This window comes from Nuphar pumila, chromosome 15 (genome assembly GCF_984573655.1).
Source record: "Nuphar pumila chromosome 15, dmNupPumi1.hap1.1, whole genome shotgun sequence".
NCBI lineage: Eukaryota > Viridiplantae > Streptophyta > Magnoliopsida > Nymphaeales > Nymphaeaceae > Nuphar > Nuphar pumila.
In genome coordinates this window covers 86,103,035-86,118,279 of record NC_143263.1, presented here as the reverse complement: position 1 = coordinate 86,118,279, position 15,245 = coordinate 86,103,035, and the positions used below count along the sequence as shown (strand labels likewise).

General features: G+C 40.2%; 2 protein-coding genes and 1 pseudogene across 2 annotated transcripts in view; 2 read left to right on the top strand and 1 right to left on the bottom strand.

Annotated features, from left to right (window-relative positions):
* ATVPS33 (Sec1/munc18-like (SM) proteins superfamily) overlaps positions 1–1,861 on the top strand; it is a 150,326-nt gene extending 148,465 nt beyond the window's left edge. Inside the window, exon 22 of the mRNA XM_089988369.1 lies at positions 1,482–1,861. Coding sequence (XP_089844495.1) covers positions 1,482–1,574 — 93 coding nt within the window. The 3' untranslated portion in view covers positions 1,575–1,861. The remainder of the gene's footprint in view (positions 1–1,481) is intronic.
* A 6,252-nt stretch (positions 1,862–8,113) lies between these two features.
* LOC149815872 (polygalacturonase inhibitor 1 pseudogene) lies at positions 8,114–10,816 on the bottom strand (annotated as a pseudogene).
* A 798-nt stretch (positions 10,817–11,614) lies between these two features.
* Positions 11,615–14,205, top strand: LOC149815871 (polygalacturonase inhibitor-like). Its single transcript, XM_089990640.1, has 2 exons — positions 11,615–11,807; positions 13,310–14,205. Exons 1-2 carry the CDS (start codon positions 11,615–11,617, stop codon positions 14,203–14,205), a joined length of 1,089 nt encoding a protein of 362 aa, XP_089846766.1.
* The last annotated feature ends 1,040 nt before the right edge of the window (positions 14,206–15,245 follow it).

The following is a 15,245-nucleotide window of genomic DNA, read 5'->3' as shown; positions in this document are numbered from 1 at the left end:
GTATCGTTTGGATGACACCCAAAACCCAGTTTTCAACAGGGTTTTCGGTGTTAACTGGGTTCTGGTGTTTGGCTGACACCAAAACTTAGTTGAAAGCTGGGTTTTTGCCAAAACCTAGCTAAGTGAAAAAACCTCTCCCCCCTTGGTTGTCATTTCCGGCCAGAAAATTGCTGGACTGGTACCCATTCCGGCCGATGGCTGGTTGGGAACTGGCCGTTTTTTTTTTTAGCCGGATTATTTTTTTTATACTCCGGCCACCCACTGGAAGGACAATCGCTGGGATGGTGTCACCCAGCCAGGGCGGCACCATCCCTGCCAGTGGCTGGCTGGCATTATTTTTTATTTTTTGTTTTTTTTTTAAATGTTTAATGGCCAAAAACCTTTTGGTCATCCAATCGGTTTAAAAACTTGGCTTTTGGCAAGCCAGGTTTTGCCCCCCTTGTCACCCTAACAGCCCCATAGTAATCATTGCTATTTTACTGGTCAGGGTTTCTTTCTCATAGTCAACACTTCTTCTCCTTCCTGTTCATCTCTTTTCTCCCTATTTCCACGCAATATCATAAGGGACATTAAGATTTTAGTACATGTAGGGTTGGTGTGTCAACTAGGATGATTCTGGCATATGATAAATCAGAAAGAGTATTTACAATTATCAGCCAGTAAAGTATTGTAAGGCAATATCCAAAACTAATCACCATTCATGCTGGTTGCCATTTGAATAGAGGCAAGTGGGTAGTCACTATCCATAATGGCACTGCGACCAATCACAGCGATACCCAAGCACCAATGTCTATAAGCAGTCCAACCACATCTAGGAAATAATTCAGCAATCCTTGAAAATACCCCAACAACAATGCAATAGGTTTCCCAAGAACAGGTTATCGATTGCCTACTCTTTGGAAGTTATCTTACGAGCAAGTTGCTCATGCTGGATGCTGATGTTTGGCTTCAAAGGATTGTTGGCCAGTATGGCCTATCTTTCTGTGGTTGCTTTAGGCCCACGCAGATTCTACAACATCCGTGATAAAGCTTGGCCTTGTTCTGTTCCAATAAGGATACAAGTGATGTGTTAATAAGGTTAAGCCTGAACATTTAAGGCATGCTGGGAAATCATCTTGTTCTTTTTGTCTTTTTCCCATATGCATTACAAGGCTTTTTCCTTTTCCTTAAACCCTTATTAGTATTGGAAAAGCATGATTTTCCATGAAGATCTACAGTTGATAGCAAATTTTGAAGCCAATGCTCATGCAGTTACTAAGTTTTATTGTCTTGCATTTGCACGCACATACGAGGGAGAGAGAGAGGTTGTTTTGCACCAGATGGCATCCTTTTTTTTCCTCATCCTCTTGATTTCAAAATGCCAATATCATGATCCGAAGGCCTTAATTTTCATTCGGATGTTGTGTTACAGGTGTTAAACTGGCTTCATTTTTTATGTTTAACTCCTTGATGTTTTGTCCTCGATGTTTTCTTCTTTTCAGGAAGGGATGGCGTACGAGTTGATTGTTGCCACAACAAAGGTAGTAAATGGTAAAACCTTGCTGGAGACATTCACTGAGAACTTGCAAGGGTAGTAAATCCAATATAAGAGATAATTTAGTATTTTCTTCTGACAACTTTCAGACTTTTTTCGTCTGTGATCTTAAAAGTTCCTCATATAAAACATGCCTGCATTGTGGTTTGGTCAACTGGGTTGCAAGTGCGAGTCCATTCCTTTACATGATTGGATAAAAGTGTAGGATTTGAGAGATTTCTTCCCTCTTTTTTTTCCTTATGAAACTTTTTTCTGTATTCTGTCATTCTTATTTATAGTAGTGCATCTGATTGTGCTTGCTATGCACAGCGGTCAGTTATTTCAGAATGTGAAGCGGGCTGAACCATCAGTTCAATTGTGATGATGGATAGTCTATTTTTCGTACTCATCATTAGTGCTTAGCCCAGATTATAGTAGGAATGTATCCATATGGCTTTGCCTTTTTAAGTAAACAATATGGTGAAGCCTGTTGTATAAGATTTCAAAATAATAATTATTATTTAAGTTTTTGTAAAACTATTTTGAGAAGTTGTAACCCTTGATATTATGAACATCTCCATCAGTTTGGTAAGTGCCCCTCTATTAGCCGTTTATTGCAGGGCTTAAGCTTGATCACATCAAGGATGACACTCAATGCGTGACTGCCCTCAAGTAGATCATCTCCTTCAAGATCCGCTGTGGAGGATGTAGTTGCAACAGATTGGACAGGCTGGGGGCTCGGTTCCTGCGTACTCTGGTCCGGACCCAGATTCAGTTGATGGGTCTGCTTTGGGATCCATTCTGTTCACAAGTGACGGATCTGGATCTACTTGGTTCATCTGGATCATATCCAAATCAATCTAGGTTTCAGAAATGGAACCGTTTTTGAGAGATGAGGTGACATCTTTTTGGCCTCCATGTGAGAATGGTGGACAACACTTAAATGATTGAGGGGCCCAGCCATGAGAGAGGTTGGAATGGGAGGTGGGTGTGTGTGGGTGTGGGAGGGGGGGTGCCACATGGCAATGTGACATTGGGTTCCATGGCAAAAAGTTTGCAAAGTGAACCGCCCACCCCAATAAATAAAAATGGTGATACGTCTTATTCTTATTATTTTAAGTGTTCTCTTATAGACTCCCAACTGCAGTAGGAGGATTATTTTATGTATTTTCGATTCAAGGCAAATCGAATGTTCCTAGGCATAATTAGTTTGTGGATGCAATTCCTCTTTTCTTAAACTATGCATGTTACTGTAAGAGTGAATAATAAATGTCCAAATTCTCATTTTTCGACCAAAGGCTAGGTTTACTATTTGGGGTGCGTGTATGTAGAAATCCAAGTTTAATGACAAACACATTTACAAGATACGATTAAACGAAAAAAAAAAGGTGTACAACTATATCTTTTAGAAGTATTTAGGATGATTTAGGCAGTAAACTGATGGAAGAGCTGTCCATCTCTCTCTCTCTCTCTCTCTCTCTCTCTCTCTCTCTCTCTCTCTCTCTCTCCAACAGAGAAAGCTGGGGTTAGACATCCTTACCAGTTATACAACCATACCATTTGAGGTTCGAACTTGCAACGTCCAAACACAAGGTGACGTGCACTAACTGCTCCTAACTGACAACCGGAGCCCCCCTTTGGTATCTCTCTTAATAGCCTTAAAATGATGTCTATTTTACTTTCTACTTATATTGCCTCAGATTTTTCAACTTTTAACTATGATAAGTATGGTATTTTTTTTAAAAAAAATCTTTTAAAGTGATAACTATATTTAATGTTCTTATTTATTTTATTTGTCATAAAAAAATCAATGTGAAATTGACTTATCTAGGGCCCCAACCGTATGGACAAACTGATATAACTTTGCTATTTAAAAATAAATTATGACCATGAAAGAATCTGCGCCAGCCCGGGCCCCCGCAGAGGACGTGATATTTTTTCTCCGTTGGCACACATAGAATTGCGTTTTTGTCAACAGCATATTCCATTCAGAAAACTTGTGCGATGCAGTAGGTGACACACAGCCCTTATTAGAGCAGTACTACCACTACATGATAAAGCAATCCAGTTGCATTTTCTTCAATATCTTTTTGCTTTTTTAAATTTTTTTCTTTTTAGATTTTACACAAATGAGTTAAGGGAAAGGAACATTAGATTGATTTGATGACACGGATGTGAACAACCAACACAAAGATATTCAAGAATTTTGGTCTTTTAGGCACGTTGACTGCATTTTTTTTTGCTTTTACTATATGGTTGAAAAGAAAATAGGAAATGAAAAAGAATACAAGACTTCCATCTTTTGTCCCGTGTAGCAAAAATTAACCAATGTTTAACAAAATTAAATGACGTTTTAAAAACGGGTAACATTTGGTAATGGCGCCATTACCTACAAATTGGGGTGGCAAAATCTGACACGACCCGCCAACCTGCTTCTTAGGCGGGTTTGGGTTTGGCTTAAACGGGTTCTACGGGTAGACCCGCCTAACCCATTTATTAAACGGGTTGGGTTCATGTTAGGGGTATGCCAACCCATCTGACCCGTTTAATAAACGGGTTAGGCGGGCAGGTCAACTCATTTACCCGAACACGACCCGCCAACCCGTTTACCCGACCCTGACCTGCATGCTAACCCACCCGCTAACCCGACCCGACCCGTTTATTAAACGGGTTAACCATGTCGAATGGGTCGGGTTCGTGTTTGCCACAGCAGACCCATTTAATAAATGGGTCAGGTTCGTGTTGAGGTATGCTGACCCGCCAACCCGACCCGATTGCCACCCCTACCTACAAACACTTGTGCAGCCGTTGGGAAAAGTTTCAAAATGTTCATGAAAAAAGTTCATATCATTTTAAGTTTTGGTGTTTTTATTGCTCCCTCTAAATATGTTTTGAAAAGTGTTTAATCTTATATTTAAGAGGGGGCGATATTTCTGTTGATTTAAATAGAGTTATTGTTCTTTATCATATACTTTGGTAACCCTTGTGTATTTGGCTTGCAGACATTGTTGTGCTTCAAGCATCAATGAACGTGTTGTTTGTGCACAAGTACACGAATATGTGTTTGCAAGGGTGCTTAAGGTGTAATGTTGTACTTTGATGATGCACTTTGCACTTTGGCATACTCGTGCCATAGTCCATTTTGTCCGCACCTTAACCTTTTGACCTAACTATATTTGACTTTTTCAGGTTTATTTTTGTTCATTTTCAAATCATTGAATTTATGACCTTTAATATCATTTATCAACAAAAACTACTTCGCCTTCAAAAAGTTTATAAAACTCAACCTTTTCATCTTTTGAATTATCATATTTTTTGATTCACAAGTTTTTTTTTTCTTTCTATTCTTTTGTTTTTGTGGTGCTTGCAAAGTTCAACATGTGGGAGAGGTCATGAGATCTTGCAAAGCAGTGACACTCTTAAGGTTCAAGCCTAGTTGTATCTTGAACTCAGTTTATTATAAGCCCTGTTCGTATTTCAAAAATCTTGAAATGAAGTAATTGAAGTTTTAAAGATAGTGATCTTAAGAACGTGCCTTTAAGCTTGAGATCTTGATTTTCTTAAATCTTATTTTTTAACACAAACTATCGTGGTGATATACAAGATTGCACAAACTATCGTGGTATAAAACTCATGAGTCATACTATGAAACTTTGGGAGAGGGTGATTGAGTCTAGGTTGAGGAAGGTTGTCATGATATCGGAGAATCAATTTGGTTTTATGCCTGGAAGATCAACTATGGAAGCTATACATCTTCTTAGACAACTTATTGAAAGATATAGAGAGAGGAACAAAGATTTGCATATGGTTTTTATTGATTTAGAGAAGGCATACGATAGAGTACCTAGGGACGTTCTCTGGTGGACAATGATGAAGAAAGGTGTTTCTCTCAAGTACATTAGTATAATTAAAGATATGTATGAAGGAGTAGTAACCAATGTCCGCACTTGTGGAGGGGTGACAACCAATTTCCCGATAACGGTTGGGTTACATCAAGGATCTGCTTTAAGCCCTTTCCTATTTGCGATAGTGATGGATGAGCTTACGAGATCAATTCAAGAAAATGTACCGTGGTGTATGTTGTTTGCTGATGATATTGTTTTGATTGATGAGTCTAGAGCTGGGGTTAATGCTAAGTTAGAATTATGGAGACAGACATTGGAAGCTAGAGGTTTTAAGTTGAGTAAGAGTAAGACTGAATATATGGAATGTCGGTTTAGTAAGCAACGAAGTAGTGATGGGAGTGTAGTGAAGCTTGGTGAGCAAGATATACCGGTGAATGATTATTTCAAATATTTGGGATCCATCATTCAAAAGTATGGAGAAATTGATGGAGATGTAAATCATAGGATAAAGGTTGGGTGGATGAAATGGAAAAGTGCTACTGGAGTGTTGTGCGATCGTAGAATGCCATTGCGGTTGAAGGGAAAGTTTTATAGGACGACTATTAGACCCGCTTTATTATATGGTACGGAATGTTGGGCTGCCAAGAGACATCATATTCAAAAAATGAGTGTAGCTGAGATGCGGATGCTTAGATGGATGTATGGAAATACAATAAAAGATAAGATTCGGAACGAAGAGATACGTAATAAGGTAGGTGTTGCACCCATTGAAAATAAGATGCGAGAGAATCGTTTACGGTGGTTTGGACATATTCGGCGAAGGCCTAATGATGCTCCAGTTAGAAGGTTGGAGAAATGGGAAAATATATTAGTTAAAAGAGGTCGGGGTAGGCCTAGGAAGACTTGGATGGAGATGATAGGAAAGGATATGAATGCTTTGAACCTCACCGAGGACATGGCGTTGGATAGAAATGATTGGAGGAAAAGGATTCATGTGGAAGACCCAAAATGAATTTCTTTTTTGGTTCATATCGCTGACCCCAATTGTTTTGGGATGAAGGCGTAGTTGTTGTTGTTGTTATTTTTTAACACAGTTTGTTCCAACAAGCTTCAGGGCAGACATTGTTCGATTTATTCAGCATGTTCAAAATGGTGGGAATCGACTTTTGGATCATGTTTTTTCTAATGAAAAAACACTAATTTATGTCCCGGCAAAGTATTACTCAGTAGGCCATTGATTTTTGAAGCCTTGTAAAAGCCTATCTACTTGTTATAATGATTCAAGAGCATTCCTACTAAGAAAATCATGAGAAACAAACAAGAAATGATAAAAGAAAATAGAAACATTCGTACCTCATGCCCCTGTTACCAAATGTTATCCCTTTAAAAAAAAATCCATGCTTTTGAACAATAATATTGAGATAATGGAAAATATAAAGCTAATTGTACCTTTAAACATAGTATCTTAAATGTTGATTTCAAGTATCAATTTTTTTAAAAAAATAGGCAAAGGGATAAAAGTAAAATGCCTATAAGCCTGAGTTTTACGCTGCCAGGACAGTGACCGTAAATACTGTAGGCAAAGCCAGCACGGCTAGGTCTCTGATCCTTAAGGTGGTTTCTCCGTGTAAATATCAAAAAACTGCCTACAAATGTTTCTGCTCTCATGTTAGTGTATACAAGGGGCAGCTTAGTTAAATCAATATGAAAAATTCCATTATGAAAAAAAATTCCAGGAACACATTTTTTTTTACTTAAAAATCCAAATCCAATATCAGCAAAGATGAGACTCAGCGGGGTCCTGTGCCAAGCTAAAGGCCCAGGTTCGAATCCCTCTGCCACATAGGCTTAAGAGATATCTGGTAGTAGGGATCTGCCTAACCCCAGCTTGCCTATAAAAAAAAATGAGAGTTATTTTTTAAATCGTAAGTACTCTTTTTTGACGTAAAAGATTCAAGAATTTCTCATAATTAAAAAACGCAGAAGAGAGAGATGTCAAGTAAAAGATGGGTCTCAAGATTTTTTTTTGAAAGGCAATAATTTCTCGTAATTAAAAATTGCAGAAACGAGAGAGAGAGAGAGAGAGAGAGAGAGAGAGAGAGAGAGAGAGATGCCAAGTAATTTATTCATTGATTGGAATATATATTGGGATGGTAGTGGATCTGTGAAAAATGGGGCTCGGACCCGCCTCACCCAGTTTGGACCGGAGATGGAGGATATGAAACGGGGATGGAGGCAAGGACGGAGTTTAAAATCATAACTTGTACGGACTTACGCTTTTTCCCGTCTCGCCCGGTCTTCGATCCCCGTTAGTAAAATAACTAAAATACCTTTAGGGATTGCAGTGAACTGAGAAAAAAAGTGGCCCTGCTCGGCCTCTAGACTTTCTAATCAGAGATGAAAGACATGAAGTGGGGATGGAGGTGAGGATGGAGGTTAAAATTAAAGCCCGTGTGAATATGAAGGGCAGAATTTTGAGACAGGTCCGGGTTGGAGACCTTGTCCCTGCCTTGCTCCGGTCCTCTGCCATCCCTACTTATACAACTACACTTTATTAGATTTTTTTAAGCAATTGCCCATCCAATAATGACTTAGAACTGCGAAAATACATTATTTATTATTCAAAATATTGACTTAGAATTACAAAGGAGCTTTAATTATTCACTCTTTAGAGCATTTGCTAACAAACCATCGATTTCACAGCACAGGCAGAAGCTGCTTATTAGGACAAAGATAGAGTGGGACCCAGGCAAGCTCAACAGGTAGCAGAGAGTGGTGGCCCACACAGGCACCTGTTGTGTACGAAGGACCAGATAGGAAGCTTTTGCAGGGACCCACCTTGGGGTATCCTGCCACAGAGCCTGTTGTAGCTGACGTTGAAGTTGTCCAGGCCTACCACATTAACAACGTCCACTGGGATGCGGCCACGTATCATGTTATGCGAGATGTCTATGCTGGACAAAGTCTTCACCGGGAAGACCGCGTTCGTAAGGTCAAAGTCAAAGAGATTTCGAGACAGGTCGATTCTAGTCAGCGACTTGGATCGGTTGCTGAAGAGGTGAGACGGGTCGCCTATGAACCGGTTCCTCTGGAGGTCGATATAGTCGAAATCGACACGGCCAACGGACTTGGGCACGATGCCGGAGAGCTGGTTGTGTCCAAGGCTGAGCCCCTTAAGACGGAGCCGGAAGAAGGACTCTGGTATGGGCCCGGTGAGCTGGTTCCATTCCAAGCCCAACCATGTCAGCTTGGGCAGATCGGCAAGGGAAGGTGGTATCGAACCGGTGAACCGGCTGAAAGAGAGGTGAAGGCTCTCCAGTTCCTTAAGTTGGCCGAGCCAAGTTGGTATAGGGCCAGTGAGGTTGGTATGGCTGATCATCAGGGTGGTGAGCTTGGTGAGTTTGGCGATCTCCGGTGAGATTTGGCCATGAAGATTCGGCAAGCGGACGAGGATGAGCGTGTGCAGGTGGGTCATCTTGCCGATGGCGGCAGGGAACTCGCCGGAGATGGCATCGTTCTTGATGGTGAGATAGTCGATCCAGCTGGTGTTGGCATTGCAACTGGTGTCAGATAATTTGCAGCAGTCGACTATGGTTCTGTTGAAGACTTCGCTGAGGGCTTGCGCGTCTTCCGGCCGGCATTGGGTGCGAATGGCAGACGAGAAGGAGAGGGAGAGGGAGACAAGGAAGAAGAAGAAGAAGAAGCGAGGCATCATGGGCTCTGTAGCTCTCTTCGCTAGTGCTTTCACTTTTGATGCCTTTGGGATGGAATGAAGAGAAACGAGGGTATGTTCATCAATTTATAAAAGCGGAGGCCGCCTGGTTTAGCACTCCACTGCCGTATGTTTTGAGCCACCACTTAACTTAGTAAAGCCGCCTGATGAAGTGGAGAGGGACTTTTCGTAGTCTATCACATTAGGCTCACATGTACGATTAATAAAGATTGGTCAACTTTTGTATACCAAAATAGAAAAAGGAAACCGATACAGTTCAACTCTCTCTCTCTCTATACACAACCTCAGTTTTGCCTTGTATTTCAAACATGAATTTGGATTTGTATCCAGAATTCAGACTCCATTTATTACACTGAGATCACAAGTAAGAATTTGGTGTAACTGGGATGGTTCTGTCGGTTTTTATGAAACCGGTTCCTTAAGGACATGTTTGATGGCTTGTCTTGGGTTGGACGAAATGAACAAAAAGAATGGAACACAACATTGGTTTTGTTCATTCCGTAACAACTGATCCAAGTCCAACGTTTGTTTGGACCGTACTCAAATGCTATGTTCCAAATGTCCGTAGTTTGATGATGATGTGCGAACAACTTGAAGAGTCATGGATAATGGGTCAAATTACTTCGTTTTGGATCATATGAACCGATTCGTCCACCATTTTATATATTTTAACAAGTTTATTATGGTTTTTTGCTCGGATATGGATCCAATTGCAAAACTATATCTATTTTAGCGGATCATTCAGCTTATAAAAATGACGAACTCAAAAAATAATAACAAATAGGTGACTCTATTTTATCTGATTTATGTTGATTGTGGACTTGAGCTTCAAAAAGAACAAACATCAGATCAGTTTAAAGTAGAACCATTTAGTTATTCCATATGAATACAGATAGAAAACAGAATGGTTTGTAATTCAGGTGTGCTCCAATTAGAATTCATCAAATGTGATAAAAACAAGAGATGAAAGATATTGCAAGAAAGGCTTCACATGAACACTGCTGAAAGAAAACAAATATGAACTTTGAAAATCTACAACCTAAAAGTTATCAGGACGACAAAAAGGCTACAAAACAAACATACTCCAACTTTCCATGGAACCTAACCACCTTCGTCACATAAGAGAACAATTGATCATATATGTCATATCTATCATATGCTCAATGAAATGAAACAATATATGTTAGTTTTTAGAGATATAAATTAACAAACCACCTTAATCATATGGAAACATTTGATAATTAAGACAAAAAGTTTCATTTTTATAATATGGAAAGTACAATTATGAATCATAAGTCACTAAGATGTATCATACAAATATATATGTAACTACATATGGATAAGAAAAACAAAGTGAAAGAAGCATAGGAGTAACAAACTAAAGTCTATAAAAAAAGAAGAAAAACTCAACGCCAGAGACTCCTATGCTTTCAACTCAACCAACTTCATCCATCTTGCTATCCTCATTTTCAACCTACTCCAATGTTGGCATATCTGTGTCCTCGGTCCCAGCAGCCTCATCCTCTCTAATGTTCAAACCCAATTTCAATATTCGATATGAATCCTTGTAGAGAAGGTGTTTGAATCATCCATGCTGCATTCAAAATTGAGAAGAGTCATCTTATACAGCAGCAACACTAGATCTTTCACTGATTTATCATTCTTGTAAGCCTCTAGTCGCTTCCTTAGCTCCTCTATCATCGGGTTCTCAGGGTTGATCTCCATTTGTCGACCTTGCCATTGAGATTCATGCCGCAACAAAATAAAAGATGTACGTATTCCACCAAAAAAATCAAGAAATCGCCATCAGCATCAGCACATGCTCATCACCGGCAAGGATGACATGCTGATAATGAACACTGCACATGCTGATCAAGTTCACCATGTTTTATTAACTCTAACATACTACACAATTCTATAGTAATGGACTGTTGGAAAGACCATCATCAAGGGAAAACAAAAAAAAATTGTAACACATGCAACACACTACTACTTGGAAAAATATCACTGGTTTTAAAAAAATAAAATATGCTAAATTCATTTTCCTTTTTGTTATAGAAATGTCCCGTATTAGCATCACCCAAAATAAAGGGGTAATATGAGTTCGTTACTTGTTAACATCCAAAGTCTATCTCATCGGGCGGCGACTCTAGTGAGGAATGGCCCACAACAAATTGGGGTTTAGAGAAATGAGGAACAGTGGGACTCCAACGAGATCAAAAGAGGGAAATCGATCGGGAGAAGTTTATCATGGTTAAAATACCACGATCGATCTCTCTAAACATAAAAAATTTCAGAACTGAAGCAATGAAATCAAGGCTTGGAACAAACCCTAAATTTTGAGATTGGTCGAAAACAAGAAGCCGAGAGAGAGAGAGAGAGCCTAGCCTGCGACAATGGCAATGGTCTCTCTCTCACATGGAGTAGCAATGGTTTGCAACAATGGCGAGAGAGAGAGAGGGAGGGATGTGAAACCCCAAAACAAACCGGCGATGATCTTTCTCATACTGCTGGTCTGTGACGATGGCGAGTAGGGATGGAGGCGCACCCGGACGAAGCACCGACGGCAACCCCGCTTCAGAGTCGAGGCATGCCCATCGAGGAGATTTTGTTCCCCTCATCCCTGTTGCTTTTGTAACAGGGGGGAGGGTGAAACGAAAAGTTCATGTGTATAAGGACGCAGCGGACGCGCAGAACACCATCCGCGACATCCAACGTTTGTTGGAAATCGCTGTTTCCAGCGAGATTTTTGTCCGAATCACGCTGGGAACGACGCATCAAACATACCCTTAAGGACATGTGTGATGGTGCTTTCCCAGGGACTAAATGACCAAAAATTATACATCTTATAACAATCGTGGGACGCTATTGATGCTTGGAACTCTGTCTGTCACGTCCAGAATGAGGGGTAAATACCGTTCCACCCCCTGTTACGAAAAGAACAGGGACTGAAAACAAAGTTTAAAAAAAATACCTCTTGGTTTTTTCCCCTTTCAATGCAGCCATGTTATTTATATTCCCATATATTTTTGCCGATCTTTTTCCTTGTTCTAATGCACTTAAAAATGTATAATAAATAATTGAAAAAAAAAACTTGAGAACAATCTAAGCAAGAAAAAGAAAACTGAATTTCTTGGAAAAATATCATGAAAATATTGTTGGCTGGATCTAGTGATTTTTCCCCTTTCAACGTACCATTATCTTGTTAAAACATGTAAAATGGTGGACGGATCAGATCATATGATCCAAAATAAATTATAGGCCATTGATTTTAGAAGCCTTGTGAAAACCTATCTAATTGTTATAATGATTCAAGAGCATTCCTACTAAGGAAAACACGTAGATTTGTGGGTGATTGATGAGGAAAGGGTACAGGAACATTTGAACTAAGAATAGTTAGGCCATTTCACTATGCTTAACCCATAGTGACAAATATCGCGAGATTTATGAAAAATCTCGTGATAATATCCTGAAAGTTTAAAACGGCAATGTCTCACGAGATTTTCAAAATATCGCAAGATTTATGAAAAAACATAAATACCACAATTTTTTAAACAGCTATTTATCACGAAAAAATCATGTATTTTTATTTTTTAATTATTTTTTTTAATATTTTCTTATAAAAAATAAATTTTATATTTTTTAATTAACTTTTTTATTGCTGAAAAGTGCAAGATTTATGAAAATTTTTCAATTTCTCGTGAGTTTTTGAAAAACGAGAAATTGCCGATAAAAACGTTTGTCACTGTGGCTTAACCTAAGATTAACACCCAGTTAAACTGGCAAACTTTTAGGTCCTTGATTTCCTAAACTAAAATGTTCTACATTAACAAACAAGAAACAAGAACATCATGATATGCATTAATGCTGCCAAGTGATTTGCCTGGAAAAACAGACGATGTGAAAAAGAATTAAAGGGGTCTCAATCCCGGCCCTCGAAAACATTTGCTTTAGTGGTCAAAGTGAGCCTAACTTCAGGCTGTCCAATCCCTTCCCTTCCCTTATCTTCACAGTCCAAATCAATGAGCTCAAAACAAACGGCCTCAGTGGACTAAACCAAGTGGCTACCACTCTTATAAAGATCGAACACACTCGATTCTCTTCACCTCATCCCAAAGGCACCAAAAGAGAGAAAGAGCAAAGAAACTTACACATCCCATGATGCCTGCTTCTTCTTCTTCCTTGTCACCCTCTCCCTCTCCCTCTCCTTCTCGTCAGCCGTTCACAGATGCCGGCCAGAAGACGCACGAGTCCTCAGCGAGATCTTCAACACAACTATAGATGACTGCTGCAGACTGACTGATACCAACTGCAATGTGAACACCAGCTGGGTGGACTACCTCACAATCAAAGGTGATGCCATCTCCGGTGAGATCCCGGCTGCCATCGGCAAGATGACCCACCTACACGCGCTGGTCCTCAACCACTTGCCGAATCTTCGCGGCCAAATCTCACCGGAGATCGCGAAACTCACCAATCTCACCTACCTCAGAATCACCTGGACCAACCTCACCGGGCCTATACCAGCTTGGCTCGGCCAACTCAAGGAGCTAGAGACACTTGACCTCTCTTTCAACAGATTCACCGGTTCGATACCACCCATCCTTGCTGATCTGCCAAAGATGACATCGATGCGCTTGGACCGTAACCAGCTCACTGGGTCGATACCCGATTCATTCGGCCGGTTCCGCGGCAAAAGGCTTCAACTCGGATACAATCAACTTTCCGGCGCCGTGCCCAAGTCTCTTGGCCGTGTCAATTTTGATTTTATCGAGCTCCAGAGGAACCGGTTCATCGGAGACCCGTCTCATCTCTTCAGCAACCGCACCAAGTCCCTGAATTACATCGACTTGTCTCGGAATCGCTTCGATTTTGATCTGACCAACGCCGTCTTCCCCGTGAAGACTCTGTACAGCATAGATCTCTCGCATAACATGGTACGTGGCAGCATCCCAGTGGACGTAATCAATGTGGTGGGTCTGCTCAACTTCAACGTGAGCTACAACAGCCTCTGTGGGAGGATACCCCAAGGTGGGGCCGTGCAAAACATTCCTATATGGTCCTTCATGCACAACAAGTGCTTGTGTGGGCCTCCACTCTCTGCTACCTGCTGAGCTTGCCTGGGTCCCACTCGTGGTTTTGCATTACTAGCCAGCTTCTGTCGTCCTGTGATACGGAGTGCTGTGTTACAACTAGCAAAGGCTCAAAAGAATGAATAAAGTGTCTTGTATTGTGAGTCATTAATTTGAATAATGAAAAAACTATTTCAGTGATTCTAATCAGTTTGTTTCAGCAACTCTCTCTCTCTCTCTCTCTCTCTCTCTCTCTCTAGGCTTCTATTTTTATGTTTTGCCTGCTTTCGGCCCCTTTTTTTTGGGTCTGTTGTTTTTTGTTTTGGCGGGCTCAACTTTTTGTTGATGCCATGCCTTAGTAATGTTGATGTTTCTTTCATATATCTAGGCTGCAAATTGGCTTGTCCTAGGTGGGTTTGAAATCTGATGTGTGAATCCATTCTATTTTTAATGAGAGCAGATCAGGTAATATTAGTATATGACTGATATTCATTGATGATATTCTTATCTACAAAAAAAAAGAAAAAGACATGGATTATAATTTATCCCACCGGACGTTTCACTTGAGCAATGTGCATCTCATTTGCAAAGTATGAGAGTGGGGCCTATATATGACATCTCCATCAAGATGTTTGAAACCTATTGCCTTTTGTCGTGAAAAAGACGACCATTTCTCTCCAACCAAGTCGAGCGCTTCTCCATGCCAAACATCAATAATCTCCTCCTGCAACTGAGAATGCAATTCCACCCTAGCTTCCTGACCCTTCCAACTAGGATAAAGCTCCCTCAAAGAAGAGCCACAATGCTGCATTATAGCTATCCTACCCTAGGTTCGTATAAATCATCCCAAGCCAGCTGTACAAGTTTCTAAACATAATAAAATTTTCAAACCATATGCCTCATTGCCGTCTCTGCACAACTTGCAAAAAGCACAACAAAAACTCACCCAAAGAGCCATCCTTTATTGATGGAGAAAAAGGCTTTCAATTTTATCCAAAATAACCAGCCACCCAATCATTAATGCAGCTCTTGGCGATAAGCCCTTGTCACATAATCCATAGAAATTAAGGGCATATTTGTTT

What these genes read in the sequence shown, in the direction of transcription:
- LOC149815871 (XM_089990640.1), top strand. Translation starts at nt 11,615, where the DNA reads ATGGCGAGTAGGGATGGAGGCGCACCCGGACGAAGCACCGACGGCAAC. An exon ending in CACCATCCGCGACATCCAAC is followed by an intron (nt 11,808 to 13,309) that starts GTTTGTTGGAAA and finishes CCTTCTCGTCAG; the next exon opens with CCGTTCACAGATGCCGGCCA.